Below are 18,122 nucleotides of genomic sequence, written 5' to 3'. Positions count from 1 at the left end.
AGCTCGAAACCACCCTCTCTCGCGTCTTTCCTCTGTTTTATCTTTCTTCGTTTCCAACTCCGACTTCTTGCATATCTGCGGTCATCGCGCACGCGTCTCATATATATATATATATATATATATATTTATATAGTTATTACATGTATATGCATGCCACATACCCACATGCGTTGTTCGATAGTCGCGGTTACGTACAAATGTGCGCAGACACATCAATAAATATATATATATATCCTTTTCTCATCCCTTCTTCTTTGTCGCGTGCGCGTCCTCTGTTTTTTCAAGCATTTGCTGCTGTCTTCGCTCTCGGTTCTGGGTTGCACTCCGGCGGAAAGCCGTGTGCGGTGCATGTTCGGGTGTTTCTTTGAAGCTTCTTTCCACGTATAACCTTCGTCTTAATAATGGAAAAGCAGCGGAGGCCAGAGAGAGGAGCGAGAGGAAAGAAGGAAAAGGGAGTGATCTACATCACTAGTCCAACTCGTCAGAAAAGGCGTACATAATTCCAGGTATCCCACTTTAGCAAAATTACCAGGAAGTGCTTAAAAAGGGACAAGCATATATCCTGTCAAAGTATATACACAAAAAAGAAAGCAACGACATCCCGCATGCAAGGAAGCACCTGCGTGATACGTAAATGAGTCGAGAGGAAATGCCACGTAGAATAGGGAGCGAATTGGCTTCTTCTCAAGAGGTCGGAGACGAACGCAGTAGAAAGCGTGGGAGAACGAGCCTGAGGCAGCCGAACGGGCAGTAGAAAGGTCCGTGCAATTATCAACTCTGTTTTTTGACGAGGCATCGCTTTAATATATATGTCTATGTATGCGATCATGAATTCCATGCATCGTCATAGGACGCCGTACATCATGAAAGCGGCGGGATGCGTCTGTCGTTCCTTCTCCAGTCATGACACGGAAAAAGTTTTGGTTAGTAGAGCGCGGCCGTCAGGTAGCAGCCTCTTCCTGAACCTACACTTCCGCACGCTGTCGACGATTATTGATCCATTTGAAGGGATCACTGGAAGGATTCGTTATAATATATAGATAGATAGATACATATGTAGACATATCCATATTCGATTTTGCACATTGCGCTGGTACAGGAACAGTCAAAATACAGACTGTTCATAAGTAGATATGCGGGCATAAGTTCAATGCCCCCGCCATTGGGCTCGCTGCATTATATAAGACAAACTCCTGCTTTACGTGGCTGACTATATTCGAGTAAAGGGCGTGAATTTTCGACGGCAATTTCTCGCGACGATCGATGAAGTCCTTCGTTCCATCAAGTGAAGTGGAACTGGAACATTAAACTGTAGAAGCGTCTCTGGCGATGGGCTCGATAAAGCGACCCCACAAGACCGACTTCTGTTAAAACGCGTTTGAGAGAAACCAAGACAGTTTTCCATGACATGCGAGCGCGCAAACGCCCGAGGAAACCGCCCATCTCTTCTCCCTGCAAACTCTGCAATGTCTTCGCTCTGCTCTCCAGTAGCTCTTCTCGTTCACATCTATCGACCCCTCCCAAAATTTATACATGTACATAAATGCACATTAAGAAACAGATACATATGTATGCATGTGCATGCGCACTACGCCCTTTGTTTCGGGTTGTGAACCCGCTTAACCTGCCCGCTTGTCTGAGGAAGTCTGCAGCCTCCTTCCTGGCGCCGACATTTCAGCGCCTTCTTGGCGCTGAAATGTACCCCGCGTGTCTCTCTCTTCTCAGAAACGCGCACATCCACCAAGTCTCAGTGTTTCCACGTGGACGCATATATATCTAACTTTACATGTATATTTTTGTATCCATGTGATTATACATATATACACATATTTATACTCTTTTGTATATATATTACCGTGCATATATATATGTATATACATGTTAGTTTATGTATGTAAATGCCCCTTTATGTGTTGTTCAGGGCGCGTGCTGGGCACTTTCTATTTCTCGTGCTTGCTGACCGAAGATGTCAATGACAGCCTTGAGTTTTTCTCGCAGTCTTCGGCGCATCATTGCGACGCGTGCGTCGCCTTCTTCGCGCTCGCGGGACGCGTCTGCAAAGAGGGCCAGGAACTGCTGCCAAAGCGAGGCGGACTCCGTAAAGACAGATGAGAAAGGGTCGTCGCGCTCGTCTGTACTCCACGTAGACGCCGCCCCTCCCTCCTCGCCATCGGCCGCTGCGCGCGTCCACACAGTTGCGTCGCCGCGCGCCAAGTCTACGCGAGTCAGCGCATGCGCGTAGAGCGCAAAGTCGCACACACTTCCTGCAGAGGCAAAAGCCGACAGGAGCGAGTAGTGGACGCAGAAGGCCTCGAGGAGCTGCGAGGCGGAGAGCGTGAGGCGAACGAATCGCTGCTGGCGGAGGTCAAGCATCAAACTCCCCAACACCGGCGTCCAAGCGCCGTCTGCGCTCCCTACCGCGAGCAGAGGCAGGCGAAGAAACGCGAGCGACAGGACCGTCTGCTCGGTGAGCTGAGAGAAAAAACAGAACAAATAGAAAAAAGTCGAGGCAAATTTCAGACGGGACGACAGCCACGGTCGCCGCCCACACATGTGAATGCGAGCCCCTCCGCGGTGGCGCAGAAGAAGAAAAGGGGAAAAATAAATGCAAGACGCAAGCGAGCAACGGCAAATGCGGAGAACAGAGTGCACTGAATACATGTAAACATATTCTATTACACATGTAGTTTTAGCGTAGAGGAGAAGGAGAAGGAGCTATTCCAAGGCGTGCGCCGCGAGGCCTTTCACTATCCAGCGCCTCGCCCTGCCCCATCCCGGATTCAGCCCTAAACTCTAGAAGTCGCAAGCGACAGCGCTGTCTGTGAAGCGAATCTCGGCGTATAGAAGTCTCGATTTCTCGCACTCGCATGCATTCTAAGCATAGTGAAAGTCGCGGCTCGTCTCGTGCCGAAAACACGGGACAAAGAGAAAACGCTCACAGCAAGCAGGTCGACTTTGAGTTGAACAGATCCGGTCAAGTAGCCGCGGAGCCTCTCCAGAAGCTCTGTCAGTCCAGCGTGACCGCCCTGCGCTCGGTAGGCGTCTTTTCTTTCTTTTTCTTCGCTGCTCATCGCGTCTCCCTCAGCCAGAGCGGCGCCCTGTCCTCCGTGGTACACGTCGCCGCTCTTCGCTGCTTCCTCGCTCGAGGTCGTCTCCTCCGCTGGAGCCTGCGCCTCCAAGTCCCAGGCTGGAATGAGGCCGGGCGCGCTGAAGAACCGCGAGTGCGCATGCATCAAAGACCGCGGAGACTCCTTCTGCTCGCTCGCAGCCCCGTTGTGTCGCTCTGCAGCTGCGAGGGCCTTCGCGGCCTCGCGCGCGTGCTCCTCCAGGGCGTAAGCTGAGGACAGAAAACGCGCAGAGATCTCACTGTGGACGAATACGGAAGCCCGAAGCGGGCAGAGGCCCTCTCTCTCCTCGCCCGCCGCTTTCCGCGGCGTGGCGTCTTCGCCTCTGACTCACCGCTGAGCTCGCGGAAGCAAGGCAAATCGGTGGGCGGCGTCTCCGCGGTCAGGCGGTCCGTGCGCGCGCAGATGTCCAGACAAACGAGCACGTAGAATGCGCGGAGGCATCCCACGAGTGTGCATTCGTCCTTGACCATCACCCGCCAACTCCCCTTCTTGGCGTCGGCTGGAACCGCCGGCGCGTCGTCCTCATCTCGGCGCCGGTGGGGGTCAAGAAGGTCCAAAACCTACGAAAAAACGAAAAATCGAGGGGGAAAGACACACGGTGGACGCAGACTGAACGGACGTGGAGAGCGAAGCGCCTAAAAAAGTGGAGGAGTGGAAGAGAAAAGAGAGCGAGAAGAACAAAAAAGCGGCAAACGCAACAACGCATCCAGACGAGCGCAGCAAATATATATATATATATATATATATATATATATATATATATATATATATATATATATATATATATATATATATATATATATATATATATATATATATATATATATAAACAGTAGAGAGATCGGTGAGTAGGTAGATAGATAAGACACTACCTCCGTGGATGGATAGATACGCATGCACATACATATATATATATATATATATATATATGTGCATATATAGGTATGGTAGATTTAGATAGATATATCAAAGTGTGCCATAAGAGGAGAGCAGCACCTTGGAGGAGATCACTTAGACAAGAACCCATCTTTTTAGCGTCTCACGGTCTGGATCAGCTCCAGGAACTGCGGCAGAGACAGGTGGCGCATCCACTCCGCAGGCACCCCCCGGAGGACGACAGGAAGATGCTCAACGACGGTCGCCTTGTCTGTTAAGCTCTTCGCCCTCTTGGTCTTCAACAGCGCGACCCGCAGCGCCTCCGCGCTCCGCTCGGCCAGCGCGCCGGCCTCCGCGTCGCCCTCTCCCGCATCCGCTGCAGAGGACGGCGGCGACGCGAGAGACGGCGCAGCCCGTGGAGGGGCGGCGGAGAGAAGAAAAGAGAACGAAGGCACCGCGCGCGCGGCGAACAACGTGAGCAGCAGCGCATCGAGGTCAAGCAGCGCGCAGACGAGCGCAGAGACGCCGTCAAACGAAGACGTGGAGGCGAGCGTCGAGGTGAAGAGGGCGTGGAGCTCCGCAAGCGCTATGCCGTCTTCTTGAGGGATGCGCTCTCTGAGGCACAGTGCAGAAACAGAAAGGACAAGAATATCGGTCTCGTTCATGCTCGCAAGAAGACGTGTAGCTTCCAGGGTAGAAACAAAGCCACATGAGGAAACACAGAAAGGTCTCTGTCTCCGTCGAACGAGCTCCCGCGCGTTGAATCGCCCTATATGCAGACGGCATCTCTATTCAACGCTGACTTTGAGCCTACTCCCATCCCCCTACGTACCTGTACGTACATACAAATATCCATGTATTCATATATATGTATATATATACGTATGTGAGTGTATTTCTCTAGGCCTGTCTCCTCGGTGTATCGATACGGCCGATACCGCGCTCTCGAGTGCCCTGGCTTTCCGTATTTTCTCCATTTTCACGTCGCACCTCGCTGGGTCGAGCCTTCGCCTTGCCATGTCTCCCCACACAGGCGAGAGGACGCGACAGACGGCCTGCGTCGCGAGCGCGGCGTCGCGCCGGTCCCCGCGCCAGACGCTCTCGAGCAGCTGCCGAATATCGTCCAAAATGAACAGCAGAAAGCGCTGCACAGCCACGCAGGTCGACGAAGCCGAAACCTCTGCGAAGAGCTGCTCCCACAGCTCGCGGTCTGCGGCGCCTCCGGCGCCCGGCGCCGCATGGGAGAGCACGAAGCTGCGAGCTGCGATGCGTCCACGAATCGCCGGCAGCATCAGCCTCTCGGAGCAGCGTCTGAAAAAATAAAAGTGGACAAAAATACGGGAAAAACTCCAAGACCACCCCGCGGTTTTCTCCCCCCGCTCCCCCGGCATCTCACCAAGCTTCTGTCTCCACATGCCTGCTCTCTACACACGTGTTGGTCTTTTCTGTATTTCCTGCCTACTTGCAAACCTCAAGCAGCGCGCGTCCTGCGCCGAGGCGAAGCGCCGCCAAGCGGTTCGCCTCCGTGCCGCCCGGGCCTTCGTCGCCGTCTGGGGCTTCCGTCCCCAGCGGCTTCAGCAGCTGCGCCCTTACAAGCTGAAAAAACCCCACAAAAACACAAAAGTAAATCGCTCTTCAAGAAGTCCTCGACTGCTTCATCATGCTGCGCAGTTGCGCGTCCGTCCACTCTTCCCTCCCTCCCTTCGTTCGCCGCAGATCCTCTCTCTCTCTGCTCGCTCCGGCTGCCAAACACGGCCTCTCCCGGAAGAGGCGGCTGCAGTCGGTTTTTTCTCTTCTGTCGGGCTCCCGCTGCAAGTCCACATGCACGCCGCGTTCAGGTTTGGCCTTTCGCGCGCCCTCACCTCCCCAAGTTCGGCGTCGCTGACGAAGCGGCTGACGGCGGCGAGTGCCGTCGCCGCGGCCTTCTGCACCGCCGGCGAGGGATCGGTCAAGGCGCGTGCGAGGCCTTTCAGAAGCCGCTTCGCGTCCTGCCGCGCGAGCGCGAACGGCGCCTGCGCCGCCGCCTCTGCGCCTGCTCCCGCCCCAGACACAGAAGAATCCGAAGAAGACGAGGGAGGAGAAGAAGAATGTGAAGCAGTGGAGGAGTGAAGGGCGGCGGAGCTGCTGCCGCAGTGTTCAGTGATCGTCCAAGAGAGAAGCATGCAGACGCTGCAGCGACTCGCCGAGCCAACGCTCGCGCGGAGGCGCTGGAGCAGCGCAGGCACGAGGGCGGAGAGCGTCTCAGGCGTGATGTACCGAACCTGAAGAGACGAAAACGAAACAGAAAAGGCCCTGACGGACAGCGAACGAAACAAACAGCCGGGAGGCTCAGAATTTCCTTCCCTACTTATGCGCCCGATAAGGGAAACGAAAAGCAGCCGCGCTTCATCCAAGGTCTTTCGCGCGGTCGTTTTTTATCTCCTCTCCGCCTCCCCTCTCGCCACACCGCGGCAGAAGGCCCTTCCCCTCCCCCCCCCCCCTCTCCCCCCGTCGCCTCCGTTAGTTTCTATTTCCACATTTTCTGAGCCTCGGCGGGCGACGTGGCAAGACGCGGCGCGCGGGAGACAGGCCCGTTTTTCTCTTCTGCACGCTCACTGTCGACTTGAGGAGGCTCGCGGTCGCGCCGCTCATGCTGAAGTTCACTCGCAGCTGCTCAAAGCTCGACGCGGAGATGCCAAACATCTTCTCGGCGTGGAACTGGTAGTGGGCGAAGGCACGGGGCTCGAAGGCCGCGATCGCGTCCACGAGAAACGGCACCAGCGACGGCAAGCAGGCGGCTACGGAGCTCCCGCAGGATGAGAGACAGGCGCGCAGCGCCTCCAGCAGAAAGACGCGCAGCTGCAGACGAAACGACCACGCCATCGAACTCAGACGCAGGCGCCTGGCGAAAACGAGCGACTTGCGGGGGGTCTTCACGAACAAGCAGCGCTCAACGAGTGGCGCATACAGCAGAAGCGAGCGACTCAGAGAACGCGCGGGCAAAACAGCGGGCGAAGCAGACAAGAGAGTGCGAAGGCGAGGGAAAGGAAGGCCGCGAGCGCGCGTGGCGTTCAGACGAAGAAGAGAGCAGGACCGTGGACAGGAGACAGGAACACTCGGGCAGCGACCAGCAGACGACACCTTCAGCGGGCGCTGCTCAGTTCGATTTTAAAAAAGGACAAGGAAAAAAGGAATCCGTGAAGCAGGCGGGAGAAGGAAACAAGGCGAACGTGCAGCGACAAAGTCGCACACATACATGAATGTATACATACATAAATATATACATACACAAGTATACATACAAATACATATATATACAGGTACACACACATGCATACATACGCACGCAAACATACACATATATATACACACTGGGGGCTCTGTTGCATTTTCGGCTTTCCCTCGGGTTGCGGCGCTGTTTCTTTTCCACGCACCTCTTTGTTGCTGCTGTTGACGTCGCAGAGGTGCTGGAGGAGAGGGACGACGCGCGAGATCGCCTCTTGAGCGGCTCTTTCGCCCTGAATGTCGGGAGTGCAGACGCCGATCGTCATGAGCTTCACTGCGCGGGACAGAGGCCCTGCTGCGACCCGCACTTCTTCGCAGAGATCGTCCATGCAGCGCACCAGGATTCTCCACGTCTCCTCCAGCACCTCCCGCACGTCCTGCCAGCGACGGCCCCCTAAACACGGAAAACCGCACATGTCCTCAAGCTCCTACGCCATATATATATATATATATATATATATATATATATATATATATATATATAGGGTTTAGGGTTTATATATATATATATATATATATATATATATATACGTACACGTATATGTGTAGGCAACTGTAGCGCGAGAGAGGAATAGACTTTTGACTCACGTCAACAGCAACTCTTATTAGAACTGAAAAATGTAGAGTCGAATATTTAATTATAGAAAACAGCGTATGTCCGTGGGAGAGGCTGGCGGGACGCGGCCGGAACAGGCTATGCCATCATGCATATTCGTGAACTTCTACGTACATGAAATAGGGGGAGAGGAGGGAAAATATACGGCAAGAAATGTGGGGAAAGAGAAAACGAGGCAAACGTCGAGATGAGCCTGATCCGCGCTCAAGCACAGCGAGCAAACGCGTTACGCACTCGCCACGAAAACCGACAGCGCTGGAAGCAGCAAAGAAGAAAAAGACAAGCAAACCACAGTGGCGTTTCTCGACAGGAAAGGGGACACACTCCTATTCGAAGTCTCACATTTAAACAACGCCGCGCCTCCCTTGCAGGCCGCCTCGCGTCGCAGAGGGTCTGCGCCCTGGAGGGCAGCGAGGAAGCTTTTCGCCAGAAGGAGCCAGACTCTACTTCGCTCGTCTGCTTGCACACTTTCGTCGGAGCTCGGGAGTCCTTCGCTGCTTTCTTCTGCTTTCTCCGCGAGCGTATCTCCCTGTTCGTGCCTGGCTGCCTCCTCTTCCGCCTTTCCCGCTTCGTTCTCTGTTTGTTTCTCTGTTTTTTCTTGGCTCTCTCTCTCGGCGGCCTCTCGTCGCTCAGCCGCCTCCCGCCCCGCGTGGGCGCCGGCGCGTGCGGCGCTTCGCAGGCGCGCTTCGGTCTGGCTTCTGCGCGCGGCGAGGCGCGTCTCTGTGTGTCTCTCTTCGTCTCTTGCCTGCGCCTGCTGCAAGCAGTTGGGGACTGAGGAGAAGCCGAAGACGCTCTGGCAGGCGAGCAGCGCAGTCTCGCGCAGCCTCACGTCTCTGTGGTACATGAAAACCGCGAGCGAGAACGCCAGCCAGTTTGCTCCTCCCGAAGCCGCGCTGCACGCGCTGGCGACCAGCCGCCTCGCCGCCTTCTTCATGTCCGCCGCACCGCCGCGCGGCGTCGCACTTCCCTCGTCGCCCTCGTTCGAAAAAGCCGCAACCTCGTAGGCAGAACTCTCCTCTTGCGCTGCAGCAGCGTCTGCGGGCACCAGCCGCCCCACCTCTTCTTCATTCTCTTTTTCTGCCTTCTCCTCTTGTTCTGCCGCCTCCTCCTGCTCGGAGACGGCGTCTAGCCCCGCGCCGTTCCCCTCGAGAGTTTTCCGCGGAGCAGCCTCGTGCGAGAAGCCGCGCAGCAGGTCAAAGGCGGCGATGAGCGCCGGCTGCAAGAAGAGGGTCTGATCGCGCTGCGGCTGGTCCAATAGCACGTAGACGAGCGGAGGCGCCTTGAGCTCGCGCGAGACTGCGACGAGCTGCCGCAGCAGCCTCGTCCGCGCCACCCCGCTCTCCGCGTCCACGGACGATGAGAGCGTGCTGCCCAGCGCCTCATCCGCTTCGCCGTCTCCCTCGCCCTCGCCGCCCGGGCGCGTCTTGTCCGCGGACTTCTCCTTCGCCTCCTTGACTGCGAAACCCAGCAGCTGCAGCTGGCGGGCGTTCGCCCCGCCGCTGTGCGACGGCACGGCCTGCAGGAGCTCCTTCAACAGCCCCTCGAAGGCCTTCAATCCGCCGGCGGAAGCCGCGAGCGACTGACCATCCTGGGGCTTCTTCGCTTCTGTCGCACAAAGCTCGCCAGGTGCCAGGAGGGCGGCGCGTTCCTTTCTCTCCGCGTCGGCTTCGAGGCCTTCGCGTGCGTCGCTGGCGGCGCGCGGCGATCGCCCCGCCGCACAGCGCAGATCTGCGCACACGGCCACAGCGGCGAGGCGGCTGAGACTCCGCCAGCCCGCCGCGCCGACGAGAAGGTCGGCGTGGCTCGCCATGCGAAGGAAGCAGCGCTGCAGCGGCGCGAAGAGGCTTGGAAACGCGGCGAGCGATCCCGGCGCATGCAGCAGGACGCAGGCCAGACAGAGGCCTGCCGACCCCGCCATCGCGTCGAGCTGCGCCGCGGGGAAGGAGCCCAAGGGCCCACTCCGTTCGCCCCCTGAGAAGCGCAGACTCACCGGCGCAGCCGGCGAGCCAGAAGGCGCCGCGCAGTGTCCAAGAAAAAGGAGCTGCTGGATGACTTCTCTTCTCCCACGCAGAGAGGCGCCCGCAAAGAGCCGCGCGACGGACACTGCGAGACTCGCCCGAACGAGGCTCGCTTTGCGCCTTGTCTCCCGCAGCAGTGCCGCCACGCACCGAACGAACAGAGGCGGCAGCGAGGCCCCAGAGGCATGCGTGGCGGCAAAGGCGCCTGCAGCCTCCCCCTTGTCGTTTGTTTCAGCTCCAGTGCCCGCCACTGCGCTCTCGTTGTTGGCCGTTTCCTTCTCAAGCAGCCGCGCGGCCTCCTCTTCCTCGACCCCGGCGGCGGCGCGGCTGCTGAACGCACCGATCGCCGCCAGCGAAAGCCACGCGGAGCTGCAGACTGCGAAGGCGCCGCGCTGCGAGGAGGCTGAATGCGACAGACCCAGACAGCGAGCGTAAAGCAGTGAACGAGGCAACGGCCATGAGTAGCACAGAGTTCAACGAAGCGAAAAAGAGACGGCATAGGCAGATACTCTACGCATGTGTGCATCTACCCACATACATAGGAAAACATACATATAAATATACATATTTATTTCCCTTTTTATGTGTGCATGTGTGAAGAGAGGTACGCTGCGCGACGGAGATGCAGCGGCTGAGGCAGAGAAAAAGGCTGGAGACGAGTATCAGGAGACAGCGAAGTGTGGATAAAAAGCGAACACCACTTCAGAACGTACTTTCGCGTCGAATCAGGCGAGAGTAAGTCGAGGAATACGCAAGATCCGATTCGCGATTCACGCGGCAACAAGTGACTTCCACAAGCGCAGCGGAGCTTCCTCAAGTCGGCCTAGACCGAGCGGCCTTTACAGGCCACCGGCAGATGACGTCTCTGCAGCTGCAGAGCCCAACGAGACTGAACTCCCCAATAAAGCGACAACGATTTTTCAACAGCGCCTGTTCAGCGCCCGCCATCGCACGAAGAGACGTACTTGTGAGCGGGCGAAGATCTCCGCTGACTTCATCGATCGCCACGACGAGCGCCTGTCGAACGATGGCGTCAAGGAAACCGACAAGCTCGTTCAGCAGCTTGTCCTCTTCCCTCAGCTCCGAATTTGCCTGCGCCAGCGCCTGCTCGCTCTGACCCGCCGTCTCTCCGTTGGTCTGTGTATCGGCAGCTGGTTCAGCGGCACCTCTCGCGGCCGAGTAGCCTTTCCCACGTCTTCCGCGCGCCTCCTCCAGCGCGACGAGCGCCTGCGCGACGGCGTGCGTCCGCGAGCGGCAGATGTCTGCCAGGGCAGCGAGCGAGCCGCTGAGCAACTCCACCTTCCACAGGTTCATGTTTCTCTCTGTCTTGCGGGCGGCAAGCTCCGCGAGCGCCTTTTCGCCGGTCGCGTCCTCGCCGCCACAGCCCTCGCGCGTCTCCGCCCCGCCGCCGACCGCTTCCCTCTTTGCGGCGCGGCCGCCGGTGAAGCTCTCGCCCCAGTGCAGCGCCTGAGCCACGACTGTCTGAACTGACTTTTGAATCTCCTCTGCCTCGTCGCCGAGTCGCGAGTCCGCCGCCGATGCTTCGGCGGTTTCCTCGGCGCGCGCGGGCGCGGCGACGCCCACCAGCTCGCCCAGCGCGAAGAGACTTCCCAACGCGTGCGCGGCGCCGAGGGCGACGGGGCGCGGGACCTCCCCCGTCTCGAGGCCCAGGCCGCGCAGGAGGGGGGGGGCGCCCTGCGGAGGCACTCGCGCTCGGCTGGCGAGAGCAGAACCGGGGCTAAGTCCGGCAGCGGCCTGCCGAGCGCCGCGGCCTCGACATCTTCGAGGCCCTCGCGGAAGTAGCGCAGCACGCGAGTCAGGTACAGAGGCGGCGCCGCCTCCGGCTGAGAGGCGGCCGCGCCCGAAGAGGGCTCGCCGCTGTTCAAGCCGTTCAGCGCGTCCCACTCCGCGTCCTCGGCGCCCGCGGCCTGCATCTGTCTCTGCGTCACGAGCCGCGCAGTCCGCGCCACGACTCTGGCAGCCAGCTGCCTCACGTCCTCCCAACCCTCCCGCACAGCACGCCGCGTTCGCGTGCGGCGCCGCTCCACGTCGCCCGCGCCGTTGTCCCCCGCGACGGCTCCGCCCCAGGGCGCCGCGGTCTTGGCCTGCTGATCTGCGCCCTCGATCTCTGCAAAGAGGATTGCGCGCTGCACGACGGAGAAATCCGACTGCACCAGAAGCAGAATCGCGCGGACGGGCGACGGCAGGCGCAGCGGCTCCGCCGAAGAGTCCAACAGCAGCGCCTCGGCGCTCTCAAGGCAGGGGCGGAGGCCTCCCGAAGCCGCGCGCAAGGAGACGGCGGCATCCCTCGCTGGCCGCCGGACGCACGTCTGAAGGCCTTCGAGAAGTTCCAACACGCCTTCGCAGTACACGCGAAACGCCGCCGAAGTGGCTGGCGAGGAAGTCGCCGCGTCTGCGCGGCGGAGCAGAATGCGAAGAAGAAAGAGGAAGCATGCGCAGTCTTCGAGAGAAAGCGAGAACGCAGCGTCTGCGTCGCATGCGTCCAGCGACGCCGCCTGCGCGTCCCTCTCTCTCGCGTCCTCCGTGTCGCTCGACTCTGGCCTCTCAAGGCAGATCCGCTTGACGCGGTCGCCGCGCGGCGGACCTTCGGCTTCTCCTCCCGCGTCGTGCGGCGTTGCCTCCGGGGCTGGGCGATGCTTCGGCGCTGCGCGACGCCGCGACTCGCTCAGCATGTGCGTCTTCTCCTCGCGAAAGAGGCGGAGGGCGAACGCGCAAAAGGGCAGCAGCGCGACCTCGGAGGCGCCTCGCAGAAGCTCCTCCGTCGCTTCTCCCCACCGCGCCAGCCACTGCTGCCCCTCTGCGGCCGCCAGGGATGCGTCAAACGACAGAAAGGGAAGCGAAAAGACCGCCAATGAAGAGGAGGAAGGCGGCGAAGAAGGTGGAGAGGCGCGCGGCGCCGCAGGGCGTCCCGCGGACGCGGCGGGCGACGACGGCAGCGAGAGCGGAAACAGGCGGGGGAGGGAGAAGGTGAGGAAGGGACCGAATGCCGGCAGCGACTCAAGGGCCTGGTCGAGAAGCGCGCACGCGAGATCCCGCGTCGCCCCGTCGGCGCTTGTTGAGAAAAAGAGAGGAAAGAACCTGAAAACCACGCAAAACACGTAACAAAATCGAATGCGCAATTCAGTCCAGAGACACAGACACGCACTGGAAAGTCGCAAGGCGCGGCGCCGCTCTGGTCCCGCCATTCAAAAGAGGGTTTAGGGACGCCGCCACAGAGGGGAAAGAAGGGGATTCGCAGCAACGCGAAAACAAGAAAAGAGACAGACTTGTGAAACCACAACAAGAGGACAGGCTAACGCACAGCGCATACGCAAAAACCCGCTCGTCTCGACGCTCCCGCTGCGTGCCTCGGGGCGCCTTGCAGAGCGAGGAGGACACCTCGCCATCTACGCAGGGCGCTAGGGTTTTTCAGGCCGTTTCGCCTCGCGTCCTTCACATTGAGCCGCGCCCGACGGCTGGCGCCCCTCCCAGCTGCCGTCGTCGCCTCTGCGCCTCCGCTCGACGAGGCATCGGCAGACGCGCGTTCCTCCCCCCCGTCAACCGCCCCCCCCGCAACCGGTCTGCGTGTATCGTGGATGCCGCGGAGACCGCCGCGCGCGCTCGCATGTCATGCCTGAGCCTTCTGGCGCCGCGAGGCTGCGGCGGCGTGTGGAGGCGATCCGCGCGCAATAGTTGCGGTCGACGCCTGCGAGAAGCGGCAACGCGGATGCGTACCTGGCGGCAGCGTGTTTGGCGGGGAAGACGCGCGTCGCAAAGCGAACGAGCTCCTGATCGAGGGCGTGCTTCACTCGAGTCATCACCTCGCGCGCGGCTTCGGCTGCGGCGTCCTCCTCCCCAGTCTCTTCGCCCGGCTGGTCGCGCGCGCCCTGTCCCTCGAGGAGGCTGCGCCAAGCCGGCGTCCCCGCTCCGTTCCGGCGCTCGACCTGCGCTGCCTCCCGGGCGCGGAAGCCCACCGGATCTCGAGAGAAGCGCAGATTCTCTTCGAGGATGTCCAGAACCTCAAGCGAAAGCGCCTGCGCCCGCCCCTCCCGCCGCCGCGCCGCGCCATCGCGCCTCGCCTCCCGCAGCTCGAGGGCCTGCCTCTCCGCGGAGGGCGCGACCGCCAGGGCCCCCACGGCCACAGCGCCCTGCGCGACGCCGTCGTCGCCCCGCTGCTGGCCTTCCCACTCCACCTCGCCCGCCCGTCGGCGCTCCAGCCAGTCGGCGGCGCCCTCGAGGGTCTGCAGCAGCGCAGGAACGAGTGCAGGAAGCGCCGCGGCACTCTTCGCCTTACCCGCCCTGGCGCCTCTCAGCGAGGGAATCTCGCCCGTCACGCGCGCCGCCACGCCCCATAGTGCTTCGTCGCTCGCGCAGAACCTCAGCAGGTAGAAGGCGAGACGCGCGAGCAGCAGAACGCCCTCCTCGGCGAAGGAGAAGCGAAAGGCCGCAGCTGCACCCGACGCGCCGGGAGCGGAAGAAAAGAGGGCGGACAAAAAAGACGCGCACGCGTCGCCGCCCTGACCGGCCCCGCCCAGCTTCGCGTCGCCAGTCTCCTCCGGCGCGCGACCGGCTCCCGCCGAGTCGCCCCGTGAGTTCGCCGCGGCCGCCACCGGCGGCGCAGCAGGGCACACGCGCGTGAGCGTCGCGAGTGTCTCAAGTGTGAGCAGCAAGAGATCGGCGCGCTCCTTCACTTCCGCCGCCTCGGCCGCGGCGGCCGTCGCACTGGTCCAGACGCTGGCCTCTGGCGCGGATGCCGCAGCGGCTGCGAGGCGCGAGGCCGCCGAGACGGCGGTCTGCGCGCCCTCCTCGCTCTGCCTGCGGATGCGCTCGCGGATCTCGCGCGCCTTCTCCTGCTGCAGGCGCCAGTGGGCGAGGGTGTCTCTGACGTAGAAAACCAGCAGCGAAAGAAGTGCCTGCAACAGTGCACACGCGCGCGCCTCAATCGCACGCGTCAGCGGCCGCAGGCGGCGGTCGTGGTTCTTCAGTAGCGCGGCGGCGACCGCCCGCTCGTCTTCCCCCAGTGTGTCCATGGCGCCTCGCGCGTGGAAATCTACCAGCGGCGTCTCCGCCCCGTCCTCTCGGCTCGCTGCGTCGCTCGCGGCGCGCGAGGCGGATAGGCGCCGCGCCTGCGGTGTCTCCGCGTCGGCAAGCCACGCCTGCTGCTGGATGCAGGCGAGGAGGAGCTGCAAGGCCTTCACGCGCACCTCCGGTCGGCTGCTAGCCGCGGGCGCCTCCGCCCCGCCCGCGGGCGCGAGGAGAGGCGGCAGTAGCGCCTGCATCGTGACCGCGACGACGTGGCGCCAGAAGGGCAGTGTGGCGGCTTCGCGCGTCGTTGCCAGGCGCTGCAGAACTTTGATGTGCAGCTTCGGCGGCGGCAGCGGCCGCGCTGCGCCGCCGAGGGTAGGGAGAAGAGGGAGGCGCGCGAGGGCGGCCGCCTCACCTGGCAGAAGCGGCGGCGTGGAGGACGTCGAGACGAGCTGGAAGAGGAACGCGAGAAGCGTCGCATCTCCGCCGTCGACAGTGACGCCCACGCGCGCGACCGCGGTCGCGGCAGGCGAGGCGATGCCCTCGAAGGGCAAGCAGGAGGCGACGAGAAGCGGCGCCAGCATCAGCGGAGGTAGTGTGTGACCGCGGCCATCTGAGGACCCGTCGTCGGGTCGCGGTGCGTCTGCGTTGTCGGAGTGCCTGCACGCCTCCTTCGCCCGCTGCGCCTCAGCGTGCGGCGAGGCAAACCGCGTGATTTCGATCAGAAAGCGCACCAAGTTCGTCTGGAACGCGAGGAGCTCCTGGCGAGTCCGCCCGCGCAAACGCGGCATCCACGCCTGCGCCGCCTCCGCAGAGACGCCCGCGATCGGCGCAAGCTGCGTCCACGCGCCGATCGCGGGAGGCAGCAGAAGGAACTCCACGCATGCATGCGCAAACGCCTGCGTCGCCAAAGGCGTCGCCTCTGACGCGGAGGCGCCGAGACCGCCGAGATGCGAGGCAGCCAGCGACGTCTGGGGTGCCGCCTCTTCGCGGCATCGCGCACCAGCCAGGATTCCCTCAAAATCCTCGAAGGAGACGCCCTCAACAGGTTTTTTGCCTGCGCGCAACTTTGCCTTTTCTTTCAGCAGATCCAACGTCGCGCCTGTGCAGAGGCACTCGCAGAAGAGGAGGAAGGCCGCAGGGTAGGACTGCGGAAAAAACAGAGGAAACCCGGCGAGGAGACGGTCCGCAGCCGCGAGCTTCTCTTCCGGCTTGGCGCGTTGCACAGCCAGCGAGAGAAAGAGCAGCAGCACATTCCTCATCACTGTCGCGTTCGGGGGAGACGTCCCCCCCGCCGCAGAGGCCGCAGACTGGCGAGCGGCCTCGGCGTCGACCCAGACTGAGAGCAGCGGCAGGAAGGGCAGCGGCATCGTCGTGGTGCCGCGGACGCGATGCAGACAGTGGTTCAGGATCTCTACAACCTGCGGGAAACGGCAGACAAGCAGAGCTCACGGCTATGCACCAACTCGCCAGCTTCTCAACTCGATAGAGAGGACGACCCAAAGCATGCGAGCTGGAGAGAAACACAACGGGGGCGAGCGAGAGAGCCAACGAGTCGGAGGAAAATGGCTTACCTTAGGCATCAGAGGCGCTGGGCAAGACGCGAGCTCGCGAAAGGCCATCGGGAGCAGCTTTTCCAGCACCGCAGGCAAGCGGTCATCGTTGCAGAGCGTGAGACGGAGCAGTGTGTCTTCATACTCCTTCTTCTTCCGCTCGAGCGACGCGCGACAGCCGGCCGGGGGAGCCGACGCGTCCCCTCGGGGGGTTGGCGACGCAGAAGAGCTCATCGGCGGAAGAGGAGCGAACGAAGCAGTCGCGAATCACGAGAAAAATGCGGCGAGGCCTTAGAGCCTTGCCCTGGATGTAAGTCGTGTAGGTGCTGCGCGAGACAGGGGAAGGGGTTTCGCTCTCCGTGAGACGCACCGGCGACGGCAAAACCGGGGACCGGAGCGAAAAAGAAAGAAGGGAGTCGGCGCCAAAAGACAACCGACGAGGAGACGATGTATAATGGAGGACGCTTCTCAAAAGACGAGGGCCGCAGGCACCGCCAAACGTCTCGCACGAAGAGAGGAAAGTCCGGGCAAAGGCGCGCTGGAAGCTGAGTGGGCGAGAGCAGGAGCGGGCTGCCGAAGACTGGGGAGAGCGAGTGAGAGGAAACTTTGCGAAGAGAAAAAAGTTGGCGAAAAGAAGTGAAGAGGTGGTGAGAGAGAGGAACATTCACAGAGAGAGGAGCAGTTCGCGAAAGAATGAAAAACCTGAGATAAGCAGCGAAGAAATGGCAGAAAAAAGACGAGCCGTCCTCTGTAGAATAGAAGCCGATTCTCAAAAAGACGAGGAGGCGCAGGCACCACCAAACGACTCGTACGAAGAGGGGAGGGTTGAAGCAAAACAGCGCTCTCCTCGCTCATCTAGGCCTCAACTGCGGTTCAGCACAGCCAGCATCACCTTCCAGGTAGAGAAAACAGCTCGTTTTGAGGTTTCTCTCGGCGTGGCGAGCCACAGTCACCCGCGTCCATCTCTCCTCAGTTGTTGGTATCGCGATTTGCTCTGGGCGGCTGCGTGTCTTGGGTCGCGGCCGATTGCGAGAGAAAACGGCAGAGGATTCTCTGCGCGCGCGCCCGAGTCGAGATGAAGACGAGCCTTCGCGACAGGCTCCAGGCTACAAACTGACATGGAGAAACGAAAAACTAGAAGAGAAACGAGTGAACGAGCGAGCCACCGTGTGTGAGCAAAGTCGCACCCGCCAGCACGCGTGCATGTCTCCGCATGTGCGGAGAACAAGAGAAGGCGAAAACAAAGGACGATCGAAACACGGAAAACCTCTGTCGCGTTTCGTTCGCGTCGATCATTGCTCTCTCAACTGTAGGGATGTGCCCTTCATCCCAGCTGTGGATTTCCTCCTCCTTCGCAGCGAGGCGGTCTCCTCAAACTCGCTCGTCCGCGAACAGCTAAAACCTTTCCTGCTCGACGCAGGCTCTGGTGTCTGCGTCTAGGGAAGTCTGTGGATAAGACACGTCTGCGTGAACCCATCCTATGCCTCCCTCACTGAGAAGAAGGTCACTTTGAAGTGCACGCCACCGTGAAAAGGGACTGGTGAACCCAACCTGCGGTCTCTGATGCGGCCAGCTCAGGTCTTCCCCAGTCCCTCTGACGCGCATGCGCCTCGACTCTCTCTTGGTGCCTCACCACACGGCG

At 60.6% G+C, this 18,122-nt stretch overlaps 1 protein-coding gene across 1 annotated transcript; it reads right to left on the bottom strand.

Annotated features, from left to right (window-relative positions):
* Positions 1-1,917: 1,917 nt before the first annotated feature.
* BESB_057100 (uncharacterized protein) lies at positions 1,918-16,714 on the bottom strand (the record flags this gene model as incomplete). Its single annotated transcript, XM_029364145.1, has 14 exons — positions 1,918-2,472; positions 2,940-3,337; positions 3,460-3,688; positions 4,172-4,619; positions 4,995-5,315; positions 5,467-5,600; positions 5,867-6,265; positions 6,600-6,842; positions 7,418-7,662; positions 8,227-10,305; positions 10,868-11,561; positions 11,636-13,001; positions 13,638-16,348; positions 16,502-16,714. 14 exons carry the CDS (start codon positions 16,712-16,714, stop codon positions 1,918-1,920), a joined length of 10,035 nt encoding a protein of 3,344 aa, XP_029220068.1.
* Positions 16,715-18,122: the final 1,408 nt, after the last annotated feature.

Source organism: Besnoitia besnoiti, chromosome IV (genome assembly GCF_002563875.1).
Source record: "Besnoitia besnoiti strain Bb-Ger1 chromosome IV, whole genome shotgun sequence".
NCBI lineage: Eukaryota > Apicomplexa > Conoidasida > Eucoccidiorida > Sarcocystidae > Besnoitia > Besnoitia besnoiti.
The sequence above is the reverse complement of the archived record's forward strand: the minus strand, read 5'-3'. Positions and strand labels throughout refer to the sequence as shown.